This window comes from Monodelphis domestica, chromosome 1 (assembly GCF_027887165.1).
Source record: "Monodelphis domestica isolate mMonDom1 chromosome 1, mMonDom1.pri, whole genome shotgun sequence".
NCBI lineage: Eukaryota > Metazoa > Chordata > Mammalia > Didelphimorphia > Didelphidae > Monodelphis > Monodelphis domestica.
The window spans coordinates 283,950,178-283,977,932 of NC_077227.1; the positions used below are offsets into that span (position 1 = coordinate 283,950,178).

Below are 27,755 nucleotides of genomic sequence, written 5' to 3' on the forward strand. Positions count from 1 at the left end.
TTTCATGTTAACATTTTATTTAAACCAATACACGCACCATGCTTAGCTAGAGACCATTTAAAATAAACATGCAGTATGAAATAACAAAGACTGACACAAGGGAAGGAGCCAATTGTAACTGTTACACAACTACATGAAACTGTTAAGATACATGAAACTGAGCTTAATGTTTCAAGGTTCCTTAATGAAATAAGGTTGTATTAGAGCACTTCTATCATTGGAAGCCTGCCCTGGCATGTCAAGAGTTATCAAAATATTTGTTCAAGTAATCTTAGTGGGTATGGCAATTTGCAGATTAAATGAAAATTTAATTCATTCCATTAAATCTAAATAGTGTAGCTATCTAATTATTTTGATGTGTAGGAAGGTATAAGAGGAAACAATCAATATTTCTTGCTTAAGTACCTGGGATCTTTTGTTAGTAGAGAAAAGATTAATTTCTTTCCCCTCAAATATAAAATCAAATTTGACCAGAGGACTTTGAGATTGACCTTCACATGATAAAATATACAGGCTTAAATCCCAGATTTCAATGTGGTCAACTTAACCTATTGAATCAACAGAGGAAAAAGCACAATATTCAAAGAGTAATTACAAAATATGGATTATTCTATTTCTACCAAGTATTAGCATTTAAACTTTTATGAAAATATCCAAAATCACTAGTCCAACTTTATGGGTTAATTAACGATTTATGATTAGGTTTATGAGTGAAATTTAATCTAGCCATTTTTATTATAAGAGCTTAAAAAAATCCCACAAACTTTATTTATTCAATAAATTTTTAAGTAGCAAAAATCAAACTTTGTCATGAACTCCCAATACCGGAAATTTTATTCAAGGTTCAGACCTGAGCACACCAACTTTTTATGGCTGCCTGACTCCTGAAAATAGGAGTTTATATTAGGGGGGAAAGTGTTTGAGATCTTTTGCTACAAAGGCTACTAATGTTACTATAAAAATATTTGTAATTGCATTAACATTTGCTTAAATATAAGAGAGTACTTAATTGTATTAGGCATGTAGTAGACATTTCCAGAAAAAAATAAAACTGATGCTTTAAAATAAAATCTAAAACTGAATATAATAAATTGCTAATAGCCTCTTTCCCAGATTTTCTTCAGTACTGGAAAAAGAATGCTACCCAATCCTGGGAGGACATTTTGACAATACCACACAGTATCAATTGATCACCAATCATTTATTAAGTACCTATGTAATAACTGTATAATCTTCAAATGTACATGTATTTCCCACATAGGCTAAATATAGAAGGGGATAATTAATGTATCCTATATTGACAAAATGTACTGTAATAATACAAAAATTAAAGTCAACTATTTCAAAATGAATGCTAATTTGGATGGCAAGTCACCAACGTCATGCCTATGAGAAAGTGTGATCTACATTCACCTTCCCAATAGTCAAGGTCTGAAAGCGCTACCAAATGAGGGAAGAATTAAGAACTATTAAATGTAAACGTTAGATTATGGATCAGATGAGAGAATTTTGTATTAGGAAGGTGGGAAACATTTAAAAATGGAATGTAATAAATGGAGTAACAAGTCTGTGGTACGACTTTGAGGATGAAAAAAAGAGGAATGAAGACACTGTCACAAAGGAAATTTAATGATGATAATAGCTGAGATTTATATAGGGCCTTAAGGTCCACAAATTTTTTCATACATATTATCTCATTTGATCCTTTCAACAATCCTGTGAAAGTACTATGAAAATTATTTTAAAAGAGTTCTAAAATGTATTCAAACTAAAGAGTGCCTTCATTTTTATATTTTGAGAAAAATGTGTGCAGCATAGGCATTAACTGTTCCTTAAAAGTTTGACAGACTTGCAAATCTATAAGGACCAAAGTTTTATGTTATTTCCTTTGGGGCTAATTCTATTTCTGAAAAACAAATAAACAAACAAACAAACAAACTACAAGATAAAACAAAGAGAGAAAGGGGAGTCTGGTCAAAAGTCAGAGAACATTTTACTTCTGATGTTAAGTGCTAAGGAGACCAAGGTTACAGATTTAATGCCCATTTAAGAAAGTTAATTTTATAGAAGGGAAAAATCACCACTTCCTTTGAACTCAATACTATAATTAGCTGCCTTTAAATATATGTATGCCACTGGTCATAAATAGAAAATTCAGGCTTAATAATCTGGATTGCTTATCACAACCCACTACCACAACTAGAAAAACAATCAAAGCAATGACTTCACTGATGGTAGGTCAACAAGTATAAAGGATCTCAGTATAGAAGACAAAAATTTCCTATATTTTAAGATCACAGCATATCAAATGTTCTTTGACAACATTATTTCCTTTTAAGGCTGTGACCTGAGAATATTACTTCTTCAGTTAAAACTGTGCCTACATTAAATTAGCATAGTGGGTAAAATTCACTGATTGTGGAATTCCAGAATCAGGGTGTGACTTGAGTCACTGAACCTCTCCCAGCTTCAGGTTATTCATCTGTAAATGAGGATACTGGACTAGATGGCCTCTAAGATTGTTTCTAGCCCTAAATCTATGATCCTATGAATTTAAGTGACATTTATTGTTAAAGATTCCCAGACCAGAAATTGTGTATTTAAATAAAAGTTTGTGAAATTCTTAAATGCAGAAGTAATATTTTATCTGGAAGAAATAATCCTTTCTATTCTTAACTCTAACAAAACTCTTCTCTCTTTTCCATGTCTTATTTTCTGTTTCCTTTAATTTCCTGCTTTCTTATAAAAGAAGACACATGGTAAAATTTTCAGGTTATGAAAGATTCTCATTCAGTAATATTAGAAAATCTCAATAAGTCTAAATTCAGTTGGCACATATGTTTGAAAAGACAGACACAGAAATTATGAATTAAATAGAATCCATTTCAAAAATGCTTTCAGAAGATGACTAAGATATAAGAAGAAATCATTTAACTTGGTTGTTGTATAAGTGATTAACAATGTATTGGCAAGTCTTTTAAAATGCTTACTTTTAAAGGTTTTTAAGTAAACATTTTTAAAAAGACACTTTAAAGTATCTTTCATAATAGGAATATTTGATTTATGTTCATAACATGTATGAAGACTCATGATTATTCAAGTATTCATTTAGCATAGAATGTCATTCTAACAGATATCTAAAATATCATAGCATCAATATGAATTTGATTGACATATATTATTTTTGTTGACTACGACCATGGTTTAAGATCAGTACTTCTTCCTAATGTTACAAATTTAAATCAAAGACACATATAAAATCCTAACTTTCAACTGCCAAGTATTCACTAATGAGAGGAAATGGTGGGAATTTACAGAAATGAAACTGGTTTTATTAGAAATTTCAGTTATAGAATTAGACACTATAAAACATTTTACTTGGACCTTTTACAAAAGTATTAATTTCACCAAATCTGGATTACTGGCAGTGTAAAATGCTCAAGATAATTTTAAAGCTAACAAATCAAAGGCACAGTATTAATAGGTTTAAAATGACTAATACTCTTATGACATCAGGAAATATTCAAGTTATAAACAAAATAATGTTAAACATATGCTTCAAGAAATTTGGAAATAATATAACTAGTAATCAAAGTAATTTAGAAGACTAAGATGCTACTTCCAAAGAGTCAGAACTTTGTCCTTAAGTATAATTCCATAGGACTTACTACTGTTTGACAATTATGAATATTAAAGAAATGGAAGAAAAATTTAGTAAACTAAAACTAAAGAAGTTCCAGAATTAATAATTTTAAAAAAGGACTTCGAATACATGATACTCTAAAGTCATATTATTTATAGGCTCAAATTTGGTTCTTTCAAGCCTTTAAATGTATTTCACATATCTGACAAGTGCTATGCTAATATGCAGTATTTGTCAAAAGGAAGCAACTGTTGCTCATTACAAGCAAAATACCCATTTCCCAATGGTGTCTGAAAATAGTAACAAATTCTGAACCAGAAGTTATAGAAATTAGTCACAAGAGTGCAAAAATTCCCTGCAGAATATTCCACTAAACAATTACAAATATGAGGAAACACCTTTAAATTTTCATTACTATAAGAACCTCTTCGTTTGTACACACTTTGCACAACTGAAGATTTTTTTTATTTACTGCAGGAAACAAAATTGTAAATAACAGTGCATTTTTTAGGCATAAATAAGTATTTATGTCTAGTTCCAGTATGGTCAGGTTAGTACATAAATACTCAAGAGTAATAAGATGTTCACTTTAGTGGAAAAATCCAAGTTTCTCACATAACCATTCTTCAGTTAGGTCTTCTGTATTTCTTATTTCAAATACCTTAAAAGATAAAAGCTTAAGTTAAGTGTGGTGTTCATATCAAAATTTAGCTTCATGTTCTTAATGTGAACTCTGTGAACAACAAATTGGGCCTCTTTTGCAATGTGCAGTTACTGATACTTTGTTTGGGAGCATTAATTTAAAGTTATTTACCAAGCCTTAAAAAAACTGGAAGAAGTGTAAGACAGGCATTTGTTATTTACTAATAATACCCAAAATGAACCTGAACACTCAAATATTACCAAAAAATAGTTCTGAAAGTTTTATAGTCTAGGGCACTGGAGAGAGCCAGTGGAATTACTGGATTGTAGCAAACACTGACATAATGAATTAGAACACTCACTGTCCATCCCCCACCAAAACCACAAACCTGGCTAGAATTTGAACCAGTACAACTCTCTTCATGTTCAAAGAAAATATTCCTTAGAATGTAAACAAAGGTCCTCCCTCTAAATACATTTGCCTTTATTTCCATATATAACTGTGATTTTATATAAATAAGGAATTACACATAATCCTTTAGACAACTAATTATGATTTTTTAAATAGACCAAATTATTAAAATAACTGTTTATAATATTAGTATGTTAGAACTAAATATTGAGAACTTCTATTGGAGGAATAAAACTTTACATTTTTTAGTGATCTAGGGAAAATGTAATCATGCAGCAGGATATGAAATGTGGTCATCTGGAATATTGAATGCACAGCTTGAGTTGTTTGTCTTAATGAGATAACAGGAAGACAACCGTGGCACGTAAAGGGTGATGTTTGCTTTGTGAGGATTTATACTCACTATGGTCTCCACAGATTTTACAACCAAAAAAGGCTCCTCTGGCTTATTTTTAAATCTCCTCCCAGAGTCAGTGTGATGGGTTGAATCTGAGGGTGCTAGGCTATTAGTTATAGGATTAATTAACATGCTCAACAATGTATCTTATATCTTATCTTAACCTTGTACTAGAATTCATTAACTGTTAACAAATGTTGCAAAAATGTTACATGTTTCTAACATACTCTGAACATTTGGTCTTGTTAATAGATGTTACTAATAACATAAATTATTTAATTGTCAAAAGCCTATTTTAAAAAGTGCTGAACATTTCAACAAGGTCTTTGCCACAGGCTGGACATGGTGAGACTGGCTATTTGTCCACAAATAAAATCAGATCTTCAACTTGGGATTATGGCCCACATATTTTTATTTCTCACATCCCACCTTTCCTACTTCTGGCAGACTAGAACTTGTTCAGATCTGGATAAATTACCCATGAAACACTAGCTGGGTCTTCCCACCTTGATCAGCAAATCCCTACGATAGTTCCAGAGATGCTGCTTCAAGGCATAAGGTAGAGAAAAAAAAGATAAATAATGACAGAAATGACATCTGTACAGGTTGATGGGTGGAAAAATAATAGTAGTAAGCCTAAAGGCAAAGCAGGGGACAAAAGGGAGCTGAAAAAAGAGAGGAAGGGGTGGTAAATATCACTGTTAAGATATTAAAAAATAAATTAACTTAAATTAAAATTAAAATCTATTTTACTAATCCAACAAATTTTTAACAACCTGATCAACTAAAAATTGGTACATGAAATTAAATGAGCTTGAGAAACATGTAAATATTCCATCTTAGTCCTTAATAGGACAGTAAGCAATTATCATATATAAATCTCTTAGGTATATTTTTAAAAAATCATTAATAATCTTAGGTATCCCAAGAAGGTTAATTTCAGATTCTAAGAAACCATCTAGTTTTGTTGACAGAACACTTGACTGCATACATTACTCACTCTTTAAATTGGATTTATTTAAATGTCAATAATAAAAAATTTCCAAATCTTCTGTAATGATTTGATTTTAGTAGACATATTCTGAATAAGCAAGTCAAATATTAAAATAATACCTTGGTTAGTTCAGCTGTTTGAACAAGCTTATTTTTACTCCCAGCATACATCATCTGTTGTTCAGGCTTACATCCTGTAGTTTGGGGAAAAAAGGTATGAAATGGATATGAATTTGAGAAAGAAAAAGTGAAAAAAAATTTTTTTTACATTTAATTTAGTTACATTATTAGAATATCTCTTGATATTAAGAAAAGTAAAATTAAGTTTACAGGTGCCATATTTTGAAGTTCTCATTAAAGTGCATATGTGGGATGACATCAAAGAACTGTATGGTCAGAAACTGGTTGTGTAGTGAGAACAAGGAATAAGGGATAACAGAAGGACAGGCTTGTATCACTGGCATTCCTATAATGCAAAGAATAATAAGTGCTAACATATAACTCTAAGGTTTATAAAGCCCTTTACAAACATCTTCATTTGATCCTTACAACTCTGTGAGGTTAGGTATTACATACATTATTACCCCATCTTACAGAGAAGGAGACTGAAATTCAGAAGGTAAGCAATTTCTCTAAAATCATGCCAGTTAAGTGTCAGAGGCAGGATCCAAACTTAGTATTTGAGTACAAGCCAAGTAATCTTTCCATTACATCACCAAGAAGACTTCCTAAAGCTGGATAGATAACCTGGTAGAGAATTTAGGGGAGGATATGGTGGACAAGAGTCAAATGGGATCAGAAGGGGCAGGTGAGACATGATGGAGAACCAGACTATACATGGGCATACAGAATATAATCCAATTATACCTAACACCATTCAAAGTAAGCATAAGTAGTCAAGTTTCAGGCAACTCATTCTCCAATTGATAAATTGTCAAAGGATATGAATAGGCAGTTTTCAGATGGAAGAAATGAAAGATCTCTAGACATATGAAAAAATATTCTAAATCACTCGATTAGAGAAATGTAAATTAAAATAACCCTAAGGTACCACTTCATACCTGTCAGATTGATTAATATTGTTAGAAAAGGAAAATGACAGCTATTGGAGGGGATATGGGAAAAGAGACACTAATACACTGTTGGCAGAGTTGTGAACTGATCCAACCATTCTCCAGAGCAATTTGGAACTATGCCCTAAAGGGCTATCAAACTGCATACTCTTTGATCCAGCAATACCATTACTAGATTTATATCTCAAAGAGATTAAAAAGGAAAATAATCTAGATGTACAAAAATACTTATAGCAGTTTTTTTTTTTTGTAGTGGCAAAGAATTGGAAACTGAAGGGATACTTATCAACTGGAAAATGGCTGAACAAGTTGTAGTATATGATTGTGGTGGAATACTATTGTGCTATAAGAAATGATGAACAACTTCTGCCTTAGAGCCTTCTAAGACAGAAGGTAAGGGTTAAAAAAGAAAAGAAATGATGAACAGGATGCTTTCAGAAAAACCTGTAAAGACTTACATGAACTGATGCAGAGTGAAATGAGTAGAACCAGTAGAACAATGTGTATAGTAAAAGCAATTTTGTATGATTAGATTCAAAACAATTCTGAAGGACTTGTGCTGGAAAATGCCATTCACCTTCAGAGAAAAGAATTGATAGTCTAAATGCAAACTAAAGCATACTATTTTTCACTTTTTTGTGTGTGTGTCTTTTCTTTTTTTGGAGGGGAGGGGTCTGAGTTTTCTTTCACAACATGACTAATATGAAAAATGTGTTTTGAAAAATGACTGCATATGTACAACAAACAAAACTGCTTGCTCTCTCAGGAGGGGGAGAGAAAGGACAGGTGAGAATTTGGAATTAAAAAATTTAAAACTAATGTTAAAAAGTTCTTCTATGTCTTTGGGGAAAAAAAGTAAAATATTAAAAAAAAATTTCAGAGAATGGCTGCTTTGGTTCACAATTCTAAATTTAAAATGAACGAAAACACAAGATGACTCTAATCTTTGGCTTGTGTATTATGACTCACTGGACTTTAGCAACTGTCCAAATGTGCATAAACTATCCAGATGAATTTTGATAGAGCTTACAATTTTCAAGGTGCTCTGTTAGGAGTTGCAGGGGCTAAAAAAGTGTAAAGTCTTCTCTTCACAATTGTTGAGGAAATGATTCATTCTTTTAGACATTTTATATGCATATAAACATATGTGATACACATATACATAATATAGGGGCAGAGATTAGACTTATGACTGCATTGGTATAGACAACGAGAGAAAGTCTCCCTACCAATACATGTTGGCACATCTGCAATTTATAGTCTTAAGAGTTAATTACAGCACCAAGAGGTTAAATGACTTGCCAATGATCATGAAGCCAAGGAGGTGTGAGAAGCAGGGATTAAATCCAAATATTTCTGGCTCCAAGACCAATGCTGTATGCAACTATATCATGCTACCTCTGTATGCGCTTTAAATTTTGGGAAGGCAGATTTCAAAGAGTACAAAAAGGACAGGTAGGAATCCATGGACTAAAATTCTAGAGGGAAAATCATCATACCAGGGAAAGGCAACTCTGAATAATGAAATTCTACAAACTCTAAAAGAAACAATTCTGATGAGGAAGAGAGATGATATGAATACACAGGAAGCTCACCAGTCAAACCAGATTTTAAAAAGATATAGGGAACAGAGGATGAATACACATGCACTGTGGAATACTGGTACTTAGAATGAGGTGAGTGTGAAAAGGAAAGGTAAAGACATTAAGAAGAGGCTTCGTGTCATATTCTTAAATGTTAAATTATAAAGAAGATAATCTTCAGGGCAGATGGGCTGATGATAACTGACCATGGACAGAAGGCTGCTCGTTCTTATTTTGCTTCTGTTACCTCTACCTAAAAATGGTCTGTAGCTTTGGAAAGGACAGAACAGTGGCTAACATGGAGATGATACTGGCCTAAGATAAGTAAGGAGGTAGTGACAGATTACCCAACTGCTCCTGATGAATTCAAAATGTGACCATAAGCCACTTCAGTAGTAGTGATGTGCCAAACATGACAGACCAGCTATTGTCAGTGATACTGACGTGCCAGTTGCGAATGATGTGCCACTATCAAAGATATCATAAAAATTGTGGAGAATTGTAGAGGTACCAAAAACCATAGAAAGAGAAGTGTCCTGATTTTGGAGGAAAAAAATAAGAAAGAAAAAAGAGAACATGATCTGGAAACTACAAGCCAGTAAACTCTACATGATTCAGGGTAAAATTCTAGAATTATCAAAGACATTGTTAGTGAACATCTAGATGAGGAGACAGTGATTGCAAAAATCCAGTACAGCATCATCAAGGAGAGATCATGTTCAAATGTAGTCTCAGATCCTTCTTAACTGTGTGACCTGGGGCAAGTCACTTAAAACACTAGGCTCTTTACTTCTTGCAGAAAAGATGTAGGCTAGAAAATGATGCAATTAGATGGTCTCAGAATTGGCTGAATAGGTAAGGATCTAAGAGTAGTCACTAAAGGTTTGATGGATGAATGAATGGAAAATCATTTCTGAAGATTTTACTATATGTCAAGCACTGGAATAGAAATAGGAAAGTGAGACAGTTCTCTCTGCTTTTAAGGAGCTCACATTCTAGCTTTGGGGAACACTATGTAAATAGGAAGCTTCATGGGCAGGAAGTATTGATGCTAAACCCTTCTCTTTAACATATAGCATACTCACCAAATTTGCAAATGACAGAAGATTTGGATGTATTGACAGCACAATAAATAAAAGGATGTTAACAAGCTAAATACTGGGACAAATCTATTAAGATGAAACTTAATAATATCTTATACTACAAAAAAATTAACTTTGCAATGTACAAGATGAACAGATACAATTAGCCAGCAATTTTTCTGAAAAAGATCTAAGGGATTTTATGAACTGTAATGTTGAATATGAGTCAACACTATGATAAATAATGTAATCATAAGCTGAATTAAGAGAAATAGAATTTACAGTAATAAGATGACAATTCCTCTGTACTCTTCCTTCATCAGATTACAATGAGATAATGTTCTGTCCTGGGTTTTTAGGAAGAAGACTGATAATCTGAAGAAATATCTAGGAAGCAACTGCAATGGTAACGCACTTCAGGTTCATACTTAGATAATGAGGTGAAGGAACTGGGGCAGTTTAGTGTAGAGAAGAGAGACAAAAAGCTGTCTTTAAGGGCTATCATGTGAAAGAGAAATTAGACAGGTTCTATTTGGCCAGGGGTTAAAACTAGGAGCAGTAGACAGAAGTTATAAAGACACTAATTTAGGTTTGACACCAATAAAAATGTCCTAGCAATATGAAAGTGACACAACTGTTATGGCAGGCAATGGATTCCTCTTCAATGGAAGTCTGAATTAATAGCTAGATTGACACTTGGCAGGTATGTTTTAGCGATTACTTTTGTGTAAAAATTGGATTAGATTGTCACATGCAACTCTGAAATTCTGTGACTCTATTCCCTCTCTCCTATTTAACCTTTCTGTATATATTTGGCTCCTTTTATACTGCCTACAAACATATCCAGGTCTCCCCCATCCTTAAACTTTACTTGGCCTTGTTATTCCCAGAAGCTATCATCCTATGATCCATTCCACAGCTGAAGTCATAGAAAAATGCCACTTACAATTATTACCTCTATCATGTCATCTCCCATTCATTTATCAACCCTTTGCAATCTAGTTTCCAATCCCACCACTCATATGAAACTGCTCTCTCTACAGTTACCAATGCATTTTTTAACTGCTAAATGTGCCGTTTCTTCACTCAGTTCTTATTCTACTTGATTTCTTTGCAGCTTTTGAAACTGCTGAATATCACCTCCTCTCCCTTTCTCATTTCTTGGTTTCTGTGACATTGTTTTTTCCTAGTTCTATTATCTTTCTATTCATATTCCTCTTCTAGATCATCATCATCATCCATCTCTTGTCCATCAAACAATAATGTATCCTAAGGCTCCATTCTAGAACCATCTCTTTCTACAGGCTCTTTCATACTCCCAAAGGTTCAATCATTTCTATGCAGATGACTCACTAAACTATATATCCAATCTTAATATTCCTCATGAATGAATGCCAGCCTGATATCACCAAATGTCTGCCGGATATCTACTGCTGGGTGTTTCTGCAGCATCTTTGCATTTTACTCTGCATTATGGAGTAGTGAAAAGATATGGATATGGAAGACCTAAGTTTGGATTCTACTCCCCTACTTATTACCTGTGTGGCCTTGAACAAGTAATTTACCCTTTTTGGATCTCAGTTCCTTCATTTATAAAAGGAGATTAGTCTAAATTACCTCTAAGATTCCTTCTAGTTCCAAATCTATAATCCTATGATTTCAAACTCAACATGGCTAAAGCAGAGCTCATTTTCATTTCCTTCAACTTGCTCCTCTACCCAACTTTTCTATTTCTCTTTAGGGTATCACTTCCTTTCAAGTAATCTAAGTTCACAATCCTAGTGTCATCCTTGACACTTCCCTTTCTCTAACTCTCCACACTGAATCATTAATCAGTTATATTTCTTTAATTCTACCTTTGTATCTTCACATCTGTCACCTCTCCAACTTACATGGTTCTTGTCTATTTTTCCAGGCTGATTACACATACCTTTTCATTATCCATCTAGGCAGGATTTGCAGAGCTTGTGCTCTGTGGAGGTAGTCTCTGAGAACCAGGGATAATTTCTATACCATGATGTATATCAGTAGAGTTGGACTTTGATGGAGGTGCCATTACATCTACTCAGACACCATTTTGGACATATTACTCTTTGTTCAGATGTTTAAAGATTCAAACATTTAGAGATGATATCATCAGTATTTGCCAAATGGCAAGAAATTACAGCATAATATATATAGATATATAGATATAGATAATATATATATATATATTATATAATATAGAGATAGAGATAGAGAGCTCAGAAATGACTTCATAGAACAAGTGGTTCTTGAAGTTTGTCCAAATACAAGCTGGGGAGGGGGAAGGGGTGGAGAACTAGTTTTAAAAAATAATAGTAGAGTTTAAAGTACAGAATCAAGCTTTTCTACCTAGGGAAAGTATCTCCTCTAGCACTCATGTTGTTCTCAAACATGGGACTAGCTCATGATCTTCTTCATTAATGTATGAAATTACATTATTTTGTAAAATAATTTGTAAAAAAACATAATTGGATGAAATTCAATATAGGCTGGCTTTATTAAAGCTTGTCCTATAAAGATAGTCCAGTTTATATCACATATACAACATGACAAATTTAAGAAATTTAGCATGTTGAATCTTCTGGTATTACATTTAACATAACTCACCTTTACCAGAATGTATTTCTTTACATGCAATATGATACATGTACTCACCAACAGGACTTGAGAAAATAAAGCACAGAGGATATGAAACTCTTCCATCATCATGCTGATATTTATAACTATAAACAATGAAGGTTTTTCTCGTTAAGGAAATGGGGGGAACTCACTATTTTAATACTTGATCTATTAAAAAAGAACAATAGATTAGAAAAATTGGATTTCTTTTTCAATCAGTTTAAACTAGATCCCTACATTCTTCTAAATTACAAAAGAAATTAACAAAATTGAATATTATGAAATAACACTCAAATGCAATAGAAATGTATATTAATATGGATTTTTAAAAAGTAGAACAAGTTTTTAATCTATCAAAGTTTGCTCCCTCAGGAAAAAAATAAATACTTTTAAAAGTCACAAACAAAAAGGATATCGAGGTTGTCGTTCAGGTAATTCATCTTTTAGCTCATCCGGTGAAATACCCTGGCAATATAACAAAAAAAAAATTCAAGAATAAGAACATTCTTGGACATAAGTAATTAGCAAAATAAAATGCAGCAGTATTATAATTATAGACTTACAATCTATAAAAGAAAAATAACTAAACAGACCACCAACAATGGGAATTAATAATTTCTAAGTCATAAAGACATCTATTCTAATCCTATTTATTCTCTTCTACATGGAATATCTTTATTTCTATCTTTGCATCCTACTCTATCCCACATATAATAGTCTTCTAACTGTTCTAGTTTGCCAACAAACTATTCTAACTTCAATGATGCTGACTAAATGATAGGCTGATAGATGTAGATATATAAGCTCTGTTAAGTCTTCAACTTCAAGGACCCCACTAGTGAGTAATTGAATGAGCATTCTTTCTTCTCCAAATAAATTCCATTTGTTTTTGCTGGAATTAAAAAAAAGTTAATTTATTTTCACTTCAATAAATTGAATTTAAAAAATCAGAATAAAACTTTAATTCATCTACCAAACTAAGTTCATAAAAGAATAATGAAGAATGGGGTTTGTAATTTATAGCAACGAGGACCAGCATGGAGTAGTAGATAGAGAGCTGGCCTAGGAATCAGGAAGACCCAACTGAGTTTAATCAGGCATCTGACAAACTCTAGCTGCATGACCCTGTCACTTGACCTTAGTGCCTTAGGTAACTCTCTAAGACTGCAATTGCTGAATAGGTGGTGATTTGAATTGTTAAGAGTTTTCTATAGCAATGAAATCCTAGGCACAACCCCAATCCCTAATTTATAGAAAACCATGTATATTAATTATTATGCAATGCAGCTCAGTAAAAACACTTCATTTAATAAAAAGGAATTCTACCTTTATTATGTATATTAGATGGAATTTCCCCACACTTAAAATAATTCACTTTCCTTATTTAGCAAGACAGTGTAATTATTATAATATTTTCATGTAGTGACAAAGCATTTAAAAGAGACTAAATTTTATTCGAGAAGTTACATATAGCAGAGATGGCATAGTTCATACAATAACATGACTGAAACTATAACGAAAGATTATTTTTAGTTGATTTGACAAACCTCATGTTCTTCATCCAGTACTACCAGACGTTTATCCTTATCAATTTTCACTATAATAAAAACACAACATACATGAATTTATGCACATCTAATATCAATTTAATTTTCCCATCCCCATGACTTAATTTTTTAGTATCTAAAATGGAAACTGATCAAGAAACCTGAGTCAAATTCTTATTAGCTTAATGCCAGTCATTTAGGATAGTTATATTTTTATACATTAAAATCAACCCTCAAAAGCAAAATTCTTATAATGAAGTTTTTTGATAGTACCTGTAATGGTCTTATTTTATGAACCAGAAGTACTTAATCAGCTTATTTAGAATATTGCTTTCTTAGCTACTTCTACTTCTTTTAGAGTCCAAATACTTAAATTTCTTACCCTAATCTAGGGAAGATGTGAAAAGATATGAAAAGGGCCAAACTTTGCACCAGTCAGAATGATCTATGGAATGAATGGGCTGTAGTCAAAAGTTGATCCATATGGAAAGAAAACTGGACAATATGCAGAAAAAGGATGACTTATTAGGTCCTCCTGAATCAGGACAGCAATGCCATCTCTCTATTTTAATTGAAGTGAATTTCCCCAAGCATTAGATATCTACATTCAAATACTGGGAATCAACATACATTCCAAAGTCAAACATACATGATTTTTAAAATATCTTGTTCATTTTTTGGTGCAAGTATTAAGGTTTTTCTTAAGGAAATGCTATTGGAAAACCTACTACTTTATTTGAGCAAGTGGCATGTCATTTTATTTTATTTGAAGTAAATTTCTCTTGTAAAATGCTTGCTAATATTACAGCAAATTTTTGAAAAAGCCCAATGGATGAAAAAGATTTATGACAGTCTCTCTTCTGGAGTAAAAACTGAATTTATTAAGCAATAAAGTAGAGTTTCCTTTTTTCACAATTGTGTGCTTAGACTAGTTTGGACTTTTAGTTTGTAGCATAAGTATAGTTGCAAAGTCATGACTATTAATTTGTAAATTTGTCACATATATTTTAGTTAAGAAGCACAGACTACAGAATTTGTACTTCCCTCCCTTCTTGATTTCACTTTTTTATCACTACCAAATAGCACAATTTTAGATTCTCATATTGCATATGAAGAAAAGTCTTAAAGTCAAATTCACTGTTGGTGAGAAATGAGGGAGAGGCAATACACAAATTACTCTCTTCGTCTTTTGGCAAAGTTAGGAAAAAGTGATATTTGCTGTTTAACAATAGTTTACTACTTCTGAAAAAAGTGGACATGCTAAATGTTTAGAGGGCTTCCAAATACTACTAGATCTAGATAAAGCTAGATTGTAATCCTTTTAGGGAAAAATATTTAAAAATATTTGCAATATGTATTTAAAAATTATCATAACAGGTAAGTCTCAAATAGAAGGGAGGCCAAAAGCCATTTGGAATCAACACAAACTGGTTTTTACTAGGAGTCACTATAATTGTGGCATATCATTCTTCCCGTTTTGTGACTTTTTAACTGTTCTTCTGTATGGAAAGTAAAAATGAAAAGAAAAAATTTGAGAAGGGAAATTACTTTTGAAAAGCTTATTCCATAACCTGTGGATTTTAATGAAGGATTAAACAAGTATAAGACTATAACTTTGCTGACAATAGATGAGCTTACTTATAATAGCAGCATTGTTAGTTTCTTTGCGAAAACGAAACTTTCTCAGTTTCTCCACTAGATCTTCAGCAACATCACAAACCACCAGAGATTCACTCTGGGAAAAAAAACACACACACACACACACATACATGAAATAGTTTCAATATGTAATTTTTGAAAAAAAAAATCATACATGTAAATACGCAATCTATACATGGCTAGACAGCAGTAAATGAATACAAATGCCAAATATATAAAGGTGAAATAAGTGAAGAGTAGTTTTTAACCTATTAATAATTTCAATTACCTTACTATCTTATCTATCGAAACTTTTTCCCTTTGTTTCCAATGTGGTAAGCCACTTGGAAACAGACTGAGGTGGATGACATATATGGGATATTTTCCATAGGAGGGAAAAAATTCCATAAACACAAAATTACACAATTTAGGAAGTTTCTCTACAGAAAAAGGGGAAGGTCAAAAGTCCAAGTGAGGTGGTAATACGTGGGAGAAAAAAAGTACATACAAAGGCACAGAATACAACAAACCAAAAAATTATTTCTAGTTATTTAGCATCGGTAAGGTCTTTGTTTAAATTTGGGTACAAAATTGAGATATATGAGGATTTGAAGAATTTCAAAAGGGTCTATGAAAAGAGTAATAACTTTTTACTGAAAGTTTGGCAAATAAACCACATTAGAGAGACTAGAGAATTAATATAGTCTGAAGAATGGCAAAATCTGGAGATACAAATTCAGATTTGAAAGTGAACCTTAGAAATGAGTCTAACTCTCCTATTTTGTAGAGGAGGAAACTGAAACCCAGAGAGATTAAGGGATTTGCCCAAGGTCACTCAAATAGTAAAGAGCAGAACCAGAATTAGAATCCAAGTTCCCTAAAGTCTAAATCTGATTCTCTTTCCAAAATGCCAGAATATCTTTTAAAGAACTATTCTGTGCAATGAAGAAAAAAAAAGGAAAGAAAGGAGGCTTAAAATTTCAACAGAAGGGATTTAAATTAGAATCATGATGAAAAACTTACTTCCTGACTATAATCACAGCAAAAAATCAGTTATCACAATGGAGATAATTAAAAGCAGATCTCCACATTTATTTCAGAACCAGTAAAGGAAAACAATTTTTAAAACTATTAGTAAAACTAATAGAGTCAATTTATTCTATATTAATTTGCCCTTTGTTTCTCCTCAAAATGCCTTACTGAGGTGTAAAAGGTGATTCCCAACGGTTCTTCCAGTGAAATATAAACTCTGGCTAGTTCTACCGTGCTGCAAAGCCTCCAATTCTGTCCTCAGTAACAGACTAGATAGGTATGAATGGATGAGTAGACCAACCAGTAACTAGGTGATGAATTCTATGGCCAAGGCAATTAATGTAACAAAGCAAAATACAAATGGCTCAGTACTATGTGATAATAATAATAGCCAGCACTCATATAACACCTAAGATCTGCAAAGCCCCATACAATATAATCTAATTTTATCCTTATAACAACTCTATGAGGTAAATATTGTTATCCTCATTTTACAAATGAAGGAACTGAAGCAGACAAATTATATGACCTTCACAAGATATTAAGTGTCTTAAGGCTGGATTTGAACTCAGGTCTTCCTGGCTGCTGCCTACTGGGGACAGAGTGAAGGAAAAGGGGCAGAAAATGATAATTAGTTTTTAGAATATTTGTAAACATTAATTTAACTGTTGGTACTGTAAATAGAGAATACTCATCTAGGTTCCAATTAACTGACTTAGTATTAAAGGAAGTGAATCATAATTTTGTCATTCTCACTCTAAGTGAAATTGGAAGATAAAAGGAAATTATAACTAAATGAAAAGTTGACTCATAAGTTCCTCAAGAAGGTAAATAATGGAGTGGACAGGGTTTGTTTTATTTTGCATCCAAAAGAAAATAAGAAACATAATTTCATCAAACACTTAGATATCTTGAACTGTGGTATATTTGCTAACAATACCATAATGAAAATAACTGTGGTTTTTACCAACATCTAATGAAAAAGATAAAGTAGGGTCTAAAAGGAACCCAGTAAGAGCTTCCAAAATAAATCAAAATATACTTTAATACTTGCTGACTTCAATTCAAAGGTAGGCACAGAGAAAAACAAAATAGCAAATAAATAAATGAAAAATGTGATTCAGGATTAAGAAATATACACAGAAGCTTCACATGCACATTATCATGAAGATTCTTTTAAAGGAAAGACTCAGGACACAATGAATGCCAAATATCATAAAAAAATAAACTAAATCACAGAAAACAATTAGTTACAAATGTGAGGATTATTTTTGAATCATCTGTATGCAGTTAGACCATCTATTTGTGAGAATGAAGATTAAAATTGATATCAAAATTAACACAGTATACAGTTAAAGTAGCTCTAACTTGCCATATTTATACAAGCTATTAATGGTGAAAAAATGGCAAATGGATAAAATACAGACATTGTCACAGACCATTATCATTTCCTAAGGAAATTTTACCAACATAAACAAATACAATGGCCTGGCCAAGAGAGTCTAAAAACTAACTACTTCAGCAAGAAAACACTCATTACTTTGCCAAGGAGAATGATACTGCAGCCAAAATTATTTTTTTAAATCCTTCAGAGAAGGATGGTGAAAGTTTATATAAACAAGCAGTGATGGGATAAAAAATAAGTCTTCAGAAAATGTGATGCATTAAGACTAGTCATCATGAGAAAGTTAAGAATTTACCCAAAAGAAGATGAAAAAAAATGGAAAAGGTTTCTATAAAAAACTTCCCCCCCTCCATCTATGACATGGATGGCTTGTTCTACAGCTGTAAGTGGAAGCAGAAATAATACCAAGAAAAATTAACAGAGCTGTTGATTGTACCAAATATAAAAGAGGGAATCTATGCAGGATGTGACTTAATTTTGAGAGCACTAAGATCAGTTGTTAAGCATTGTAAAACATGGATGATACCAACACTTGAGAGAAAATTATAGATATTTATTACTTTAAAAAAAACGAAGCCAATAAAGAAGATTTCAGTAGCTATTAACTCATATACCTACAATCCCACCTTTAGAAAAATCCTTAGGAGAATAATCTATATCTACCCCGAGTGTCTTTGAGGAAGGTATGAAAAAGAACTAGGCCTTCACAAATAATAACCTATAGCAGACTCAATCTTTAGTCATATAACTAACCAAAAGATGCTGAGAATACGCAATTACATTGTGCTTATTCTCTGCTTACCACAAAAAATGTTTTGACATGAAAGGGCAAAACGCCTTAAAAACTTTGAAAAACTTTAAAAATTCTTACAATAAGGGGGCTCATATGCTTATGTTAAAATTACACAAGAGTCCCTGAAAGATACAAGAAGTAACTTTGAATACCTTTTGATTATGAATATCAAGCACCAAATAAAAGATATCCTCACCAAAGATGGTTGTATGAAAGATGTTCTATAATATATTTCAAATGAGAAGTTACTTACAGATTACAGAATCATAAAGAATGACAGAATTTCAGGATGAAAAGGTAACCCAGGGGCCAATCAACTCAAAAGATAACTAGAAAAAAGATGGTGAGGTTCTTCATATATTCCTCTTTATGGATCAAGTTGTGCTTAGTGTATAAAGAACTAGAAGTTCTTCATGCCACGTTTGGTTTAATTAGCCACAAATGGAAAAAACCAAGTGAATAAAGAATCTGTTGTTTAGCCCAGAGGTCTCCAATATTTTTTTAAAACTATGTAAAGATTTAGATTTTTTCCCTGCTCAGTAAATTTCTGAACACACCCCCAATGTATTATTTATCAATTATATACACATACCATTCTAACATATTGTACACATTATGAAACATAGTAGAAATTTTAAAGTAAATTTTATTTCTAAGTGATATAAAAACTATTTGCCCTCATTAAGATATTAGAATATTTTATTAGTACAATAATTTATAATATCAATGTGATTGAATATGCTTCATTATTTTTTCATTTTTAAAAACTGACAGTCAGTTTTGTTGACATATAGATTTGGTCTGATTGCAAGTTCAGTTTATTTCAATAGCTTGTTTTAATGTCTATCATGGTTGAAAAAGTTAACTCCAAAATATATATCTCCAAAATGAAGAAAAATATTATCTGTGTTGCTGAAACAATGATACTTAATTTTTAATACTATTCATTGATTATGCAAAGGTTTGTTAAAATTCTACATGTAAATCATCACATTCTCTGATGTCAACTAGATATTCTTTTTTTTAAATTATATTTTATTTGATAATTTCCAAGCATTATTCATTAAAGACATAGATCATTTTCTTTTCCTTCCCCCCACCCCCCATAGCCGACGCGTACATCCACTGGGCATTACATGTTTTCTTGATTTGAACCCATTGCTATGTTGATAATATTTGCATTAGAGTGTTCATTTAGAGTCTCTCCTCTGTCATGTCCCCTCAACCTGTATTCAAAGCTGTATTCAGGCAGTTGCTTTTCCTCGGTGTTTCCACTCCCATAGTTTATCCTTTGCTTATCAATAGTGTTTTTTTCTCCTAGATCCCTGCAAATTGTTCAGGGACATTACACCGCCACTAATGGAGAAGTCCATTACGTTTGATTATACCACAGTGTATTAGTCTCTGTGTACAATGTTCTCCTGGTTCTGCTCCTCTCGCTCTGCATCACTTCCTGGAGGTTGTTCCAGTCTCCATGGAACTCCTCCACTTTATTATTCCTTTTAGCACAATAGTATTCCATCACCAACATATACCACAATTTGCTCAGCCATTCTCCAATTGAAGGGCATCCCCTCGTTTTCCATCAACTAGATATTCTTACTACTCAAAAGGTGTTGCATTTTAAAACAAATGTGTTCAAATTCCATAGCAACTCTTTCAAAGATTTTAAACAGGTTAGAAAATTCGGTTTCCAAATTTTTTGAGGTGTGCAGGCATGAGTTTTTAATAGGTGAGTTTTCTCATGATCTTACTGTATCATTAGCTACAATGTACAAAGTACAGACACACTTAGGCTGAGGGTCAGTCAACATAAAGACAACAAATACATTGTTCAATTATCTTTATCACTAAATTTATTATTATTTTTGGCCAATCTGTCAGATCTGATGTGGCTCACAAAGAGTTATTATTATTAGGAAAAGCATCAGCTCTACCATTTTCTTGATCCTGTGTTTGCATTATAAGTACTATCTTCAATCTGGGATTTCTTTGCAGAAAATTTTTTAAACCACATGTTTACTTTGTATGGGTTATAAACAAATAATCCATAAATCTACTTGAGTACATATACACAGAAAGAAAATAAGCAAAGGCACTACTGTCAACCCCTTCATCTAATATAACTGCCATTTCCCCATAGTTTCTCCCTGAAACAAAAGCCTTTTTTAAATACCAAGAGTCTTCCAAAAATGATATACAGCTAGAAGTTATGGAATACCAGTGTTTAAAGAACTAAAATTATAGATATTACTAGTGGGTGAATACCTAAAGGAAATCAAGACAAAAGAAAATAATGGTAGCAAAAAAATGAAAACAAAGTTAAGTACTCATCAATTGGGAAATGAATGGATAGAGAAGTTGTGTTATATGTATATTTTATAACATTGTACTGGAAGAAATGGCAAATGAATAAGCAGAACCAAGAGCATATACACAACTACAATAATGAAAAGAAGTAGAACACTAAAAGACATCAAAACTCAGATCAATGAAATGATCAATCAAGACTCTAGAGACTAAATAATGAATACCTCTCTCCTTTCTATAGACTATCAGGGTAGCATAACCTGACAGACATGGTTAATGTCAGTCGGCTTTACTTAACTTTTTGGTTTACAAGGGAGGGGGTTGTTATTTGGAAATAACAGATGTGTTATATATGTGTGTGTGATATTCTCCCATAAAGCACCAATAAAATATATTTTAAATATCATCCATAGGGCAGTGAATGATACACATGGTAGATATAAATAGCAGCATATTACTAAAAAAAAAGAAGTGCTAAAGAAATCAAATAGATACATGACCAGAATATAAAGTTGTATGGAAAGAACAAAGACTAAGAAATGTATTGTATAATTATTTCATAGGTACCCATATACTGTCAGGAAATCCAGAAGTCCTAACCTGGAATTCTAGGTGAGTCTTCTGGAAGATTTATGAGAATTTGGATAAAAGACACAGAATGAGTAGATATGGCAGGATTGTGTGTTCGGTACTAGTGGAGAGAGAAATCATGTGGATGAAATGGTTTGTCTGTTGAAATATCAAAGAACTATTCCTATGGTTTATTATTTTTTCTACAATAGTTTTAGATATCATATATATTTAAAATCCAAACCAATCTCTCAACTTTCAAAAAACTCTTAATATTTCTTCCCATAAAGAAACCTGAATTGTTCTCTAAGACTGAGAGATGAATTAAAATGTCTTGATGGATACAAAGTAAGGAATCATATATTTTGACCTTTGGAAGCTAACAGGCCTATGTACATTTTGTGAACTCATAAAAGAAACCTAATCATTAACATAATTAGCCAAATCAATTTAAATCAAGACCTAAAAGGGTCCTCAAAGGTCATTTAATCCAAGCATTTTATACTTGAGGAAACTAACACCCAGGGAGGTTAAGTGCCTTGTATCAGGTCACACAAGTAGTTAAGTATCAGATTTTGCTTTGAATGCAGATTTTGAGAGGGCAGCTAGGTAGCTCAATGGATTGAGAGTCAAGCCCAGAGATGAGAGGTCCTAGGTTCAAAGCTGGTCTCAGATACTTCCTAGCTGTGTGACCCTGGGCATGTCACTTAACCACATTGCCCAGCCCTTACCACTCTTCCACCTTGAAACCAATACACAGTTGAGGAACTGAGGCAAACAGGGTTAGATAAATTGCCCAGGTTCACAGGGCTATTAAGTGTTTGAGGCTGGATTTGAACTCAAGGAGATGAGTCTTCCTGATTCTAAGCCCTGAGCCATTATCCTCTGGTATGGCTAAGTAAATCTCATTTTGTTCACTGAGTGCCTCATGTCATTTCAATATCAAACCATGAGCAACAAGGTTCACTTCCTAGCCCTTTTCAAAACTATCCCCAACAGAAATGTGCCTGTTTCCTGTGCAAGTCATCCTCTACCCTATATATGTTTAATCTATTATACAAATAAACTATACTTCATGAAAGGATAATGGAAAGGGTAGGAGTTATTTTGAAAAACCAAAAATACTATTAATAAAATTATAGAATTTAGTGATTTTTAATTATATTCTAATGCCTACATATGTAAACCTTAAAATTTCTTAGACTTATGAATGTTGGAAATTTCTCCCATTGGGAAATTTCATACTTGAAAACATTTCCTACTGATAGTAAGAACTCTATTGGAATATGAAACTCCTTGGTATGGGAGGATCCTTCTCCTCCCTACTTAAGACTACTTTAGGACAGAAACCTTTTGCTAAACAATGGAAAGGGCTTTGACCTATGCTTAAGCATAGAACAGGAAGTTCTTTGAGTCATGATTGATTTTAGAATTGATACAATAGAGATACTTGGAATGACAGAACCAGGTCTTGGAAACTACAATCTCCACCCTACTCAGAGTAACAGGATTTAGGAAGGGCTGCAGCAAAGATCAAGATTTAATTATTTGAGAATATGACCTTCAACAGACATGTGCAAAGGGGAGAGACCTCTGGGCGGTCCTGGGTTAAACTAGAACCACCATTGGCACAGGGGAGACATCGACAGTGATTGGTAGATGTGAGAACTGAGGGGAGGGGACTTAGATGGGGTCCTTAAAGATAGGGGCTCTGAAGGAGAACTCAGGAGGTTGCTCTGGAGGAGAACTCAGGAGGTTGCTCTGAAGGAGGACTGGAGGTTTTGCTCTGGAGGAGGTCTGAGAGGAAAGAGGTCCTGGAGGGAGAGCTCCTGGAGAGGTCTTGAAGGAGGCTGTGGAAGGAGAACTCAGGAGAAGAATTCTCTGGAAACATTTCTTGAAAGGAGGCTCTCTTGAAGGTGGAGTCTGAGGTTGGCATGAGAAGCTTTACCTAGAGAGATCTTGGGTGAGTGATAAAACCAACTGACTGATTTATCTCTTAGGACTGAGGTCTAGGCCTTATTGGCTTGAGGCCCTTCATTCTTATTCCTTTCTTACTTTCTCTCTTTTTCTATTGATTAATCAGTGTATTATAAAAACCCAGTTGGCTTGGGCATATTCATAAATTGGGAATATATTCCCTGGCGACCATCTTATATTGATATAAAACCAAGACACTGTAGAAAACATATTTCAGCGGTCATAATTGTTATATATATTTCCCTTGCTCCCAAACATTTTAATTATCACAGTTTATGGCTCCCACTCTCTTATCTACAACTATTTAACGCTCAAAACTTTTAAATCTAACACATAACAGCAACAGTACTATGACTTAATTTTAGTCGTAATACTTTTTTCCTCAACTTGTGATTTTTATTATTATCAGGAATTTTTGGTGAGGAAACCCCTTTTATTAATGCAAATTCAATTGCTCTGTAACTTGTAGCCTTAAGTTAAATTTGTCTAGTGTCACAACCAGTATTCATTGTATGTTTCAGAGGCTTGAAATCAGGTCTTCCAATTTAGAAGGAATCTCTATCACATGCTTCATTCATTTCTTACCCACCAAAAGCCTTGCTATCAAGATGAGAAATTATAAATGGGAGGTTTTCCTTTCATCTTTGGAATGTTGGGGCCTTGATGGTTAATTACCCACTCAAGTCTCCTATCTTAGGCAAGCTTGAGGGCATTTCATTTAACTCCCTACACCAAGGCCATCTCACCACATGCCTCAGCACAGCTTCCTTCTTACCCCACCTCTACTTTACCAGTTCTTAAAAAAATGATCAAATCAACTTTACTATTATTTCTGTAAGTGATATGATAGCTGTTCCTCTATGGTCTTATTAACTTTCCTAATAAATTTCAGGACCAAAATGCCCCTTCCAATACACCATTCATTCCCCTACATGTCTTGCCTTCCCCACTAGAATATAAACTCCTTACAGACAAGAAATCTTTGCTTTTCTCTTTGTATTCTTAGCTTATAGTACTCAGCATCTAGTAAATGTTTAATAAATGCTTTATCATTCATATATTGCTTCTCAATCATAACTATATTATTATATATGCTATAACTATATATAACTATATATATATATATAACTACATAGTTATAAAATCATGTTTTATTTTAAAGGATTTAAAAATAGCACCTTTTTTTTCAGGATTGTGAAGATCAAACTAAATAATATTTGTAAAACTTTAGCCCAGCACCTAGAAACTAGTAGTTGCTATATATAAATGTTGGCTATTAATAATAAGCTATAAATATAAATAAATGATAGAGTAATAATACTTCAACCCTACTTTATCCTTCATCTTATCAGTGGCTGATCTAGGCCCCACTGCCCACCCTAACACCCATCTTCACCCCCAATGTTAAACAAAAATTTAAAAGTCACAACTTTTGGCATTTAAAATTTTCCAGCTGAGTTATCCTGCTACCTCAGCATATTTGTACAGTGAAATACCATTCCTTGATACCAGAACTAAAGAATCATTAAGTTTATTTTCCTTTCTTTCAAGTAGTTATGGAGAAACTAAAGATTCAGTGTTTATTGCTTTCTCCCTAAAATGGTAACCATTATTATAGTTTTAGTAATAAACTCACTGGAAGGCTGTGCAATTTAAAGTTAAAGTACTTTTAGCTAAAATAATTTTTGAGATCATGGACTTTCAAAACTAGATTGGGCACAGTACATGCTCAAGGAAAACCAAGAATCTCTTCTTTAGTGTTTCCTTTCTAATCTCCCTTTCAAATGCCAGAAGGTAACTACACTAAGCTATAATTAGATAGGGATAGAGCCTGCATCTGTAGTTTCATGGGCTCTGTGTAAAGATGTGTAGTGAAGGGTGCAATGAAAAAGCATTGGCTCCTGAATTAGAGATGCTGGAATAAAAGCCCATGTCTGACCCTTACTACCTGTGTTGTTACTGCTGTTATTTTGGTTGTGGCTGACTCTTACTGATTCTGTTTAGGCTTTTCCTGCAAAGATACTGGAGTGGTTTGCCATTTCATTCTCCAGCTCATCTGACAGATGAAGAAACTGAGGAAAACAGGATTAAGCTCAAGGTCACACAGTAAGTATCTGAAGCTGTATTTGAACTCTGATTTTCCTAACTCTAGGCCCAGGGCTCTCTATGCAGTACCTAGCTGCCCTTACTACCTGTGTAACTTCAGGCAAATCACTTATGTAACTTCAGGCAAATCACTTAAAATCTCTGGGGCCTCAGTAGCCTCAATTGTAAAATGAGGAAATTGGATTAGATGGCCTATGAGGTCCCTTTCAGCTCTAGAGGTATGATCTACCGCCATCTCCAATATGACAAAAACATGTGTCTCAACTGCCCTTCCTAGTCAAGCAGTCTGAGAGAGTCAAGCTTGGTATCTGGAAGGCCTGAATTCAAATGCAGCCTGACACTGGATAAGTCACTTAACCTCCACCTCAATTTCCTCACATGCTAAATATGGCTGATATGAAGATAAAAAAAAGAGTTAATATTGGTTGAGGGCTTTACAGTTATAGAAATACTTGCTACTAGTATTACCCTTTTCAACTCTTAAAAAGACCTTCATACCCAAAAGAAGAAGTCTATTCAGAAGGAGTTAAGTGTAATGCAGTTTCCTAGATAATATGAACCAAAAATATAAGTTCATGTGAAATATTCAGATAATCAGGACCAGAGTAACACCTGTGCTTGAGATGTCAAGCTTACGCCTCAATTTTTCCTCCCCTTCTCCTCCCAGGTAGAGACAGACAAAGCTGAAGGGACAAGAGATTAAAGCCACCGAAGTCTTAGAAGCAGTTTTTGCCACCACTTCAAGTGCCTCCCTTGGCTTCAGGCTTCTAGGCTCAGGACCGTTACTTAAGGGCAGGAAAAATCCAGAGGGGAGTGGACGGAGGCCCCGACAAGCAAACCCGGGCTGAGAAGAGTCCAAGAACCAAAGGATTTGACCTTTCCCCGCACTCACCCCCCACCCCTACCCTCATCCCTGGAGGCTCGTTGGAGTCCACAGGGGAACAGGGAAGGTGTTGATGGAACCAGATCTCTTGGGAGCCAGGAAGCTCCGGGCTCTCCCTCTAGCTAGGGCGAGGCCGCGGCAGCCGTTGGACCAGGAGGAAGGACGAGAGCATTCGGGATCCAAGCCAAGGCCTAGCAAGGAGGAGGAGGACGCCTTCCCCTCCCGCAGCCTCGAAGAGGCCCAACACCTCGCAGTCCGACCCTGCTGGGTAAGGAAAACCCAACCCAGTCAGCCTAGTCCTCCACCCCGCCCCCGCCTCCCAGGCGGCAACTCACCATTTTCCTTCCGGCAGGCCACCACCCCGGCGGAGTCTTCCCCAGGGCCTTTTCAAGAATGGAATCACCGCCGCCTTCCTTCCGGCCACGGGCAGGCTGAGCAAGCCGACCCCATCCAATCAGCGAATGGGACATGGGCGGAGCCTACAGTGGATGACCAGACGGCGTGCTGTACTGATCAAAGTTAGGTGGTGCGCGATTTCAAAGTGGTGGGTTTTTTTCTTTCCAACCTTTTTTGTTCTCTAAAACCACTATCTACAAACTTTTTTGATCCTGAGCATGATCAGTGAGAAATTTGGGGTTCCACTCCTTCATGTTTGTATTTATTTATTCATAAATGATAAAGATAAATGTACTCTGTAAAAACAGAGGCAACATGGCATATTGGATGGAGAAATCAGCCTTGAAGGCAAGTCAGAAAAACCCCAGGTCAAGTCACACCTCTAGTATTACTGGCCAAGTGACTCTGGGCAATATACTTAACCCCTTAGTGCTCTGGGTAGCTATAAAGCCTGCTAATTATAGAAAAAGGAGGGAACTTGCATTGGTAGAGGAAGATTCCTCACCAGTGAGGTCCTTTATAATAATGAAATTACAGGCCCAGTTCCTGTCCTTGCTGTATTAAAAGTTAGGTACATTACACAACTAAAAAAAGAAGAAAATTTTTAAAAGACTAAAATGATGATGAAAT

At 34.0% G+C, this 27,755-nt stretch overlaps 1 protein-coding gene across 1 annotated transcript; it reads right to left on the reverse strand.

Annotated features, from left to right (window-relative positions):
- GMFB (glia maturation factor beta) lies at positions 1 to 27,225 on the reverse strand. The gene is made up of 7 exons (XM_007473130.3): positions 27,065 to 27,225; positions 15,654 to 15,750; positions 14,016 to 14,065; positions 12,884 to 12,933; positions 12,505 to 12,587; positions 6,208 to 6,281; positions 1 to 4,304 (listed from the first exon to the last, which is right to left on the reverse strand). Exons 1-7 carry the CDS (start codon positions 27,197 to 27,199, stop codon positions 4,233 to 4,235), a joined length of 561 nt encoding a protein of 186 aa, XP_007473192.1. The 5' UTR covers positions 27,200 to 27,225; the 3' UTR covers positions 1 to 4,232.
- Between the last annotated feature and the right edge of the window lie 530 nt (positions 27,226 to 27,755).

Coding starts and splice junctions, on each gene's coding strand:
- GMFB (XM_007473130.3), bottom strand. CDS start 27,199: ATGTCCCATTCGCTGATTGGATGGGGTCGGCTTGCTCAGCCTGCCCGT. Junction 15,751..27,064: donor GGCCTGCCGGAAGGAAAATG/GTGAGTTGCCGC, acceptor TTTTTTTCCCAG/AGTGAATCTCTGGTGGTTTG. Junction 14,066..15,653: donor TAACAATGCTGCTATTATAA/GTAAGCTCATCT, acceptor TTTTTATTATAG/TGAAAATTGATAAGGATAAA.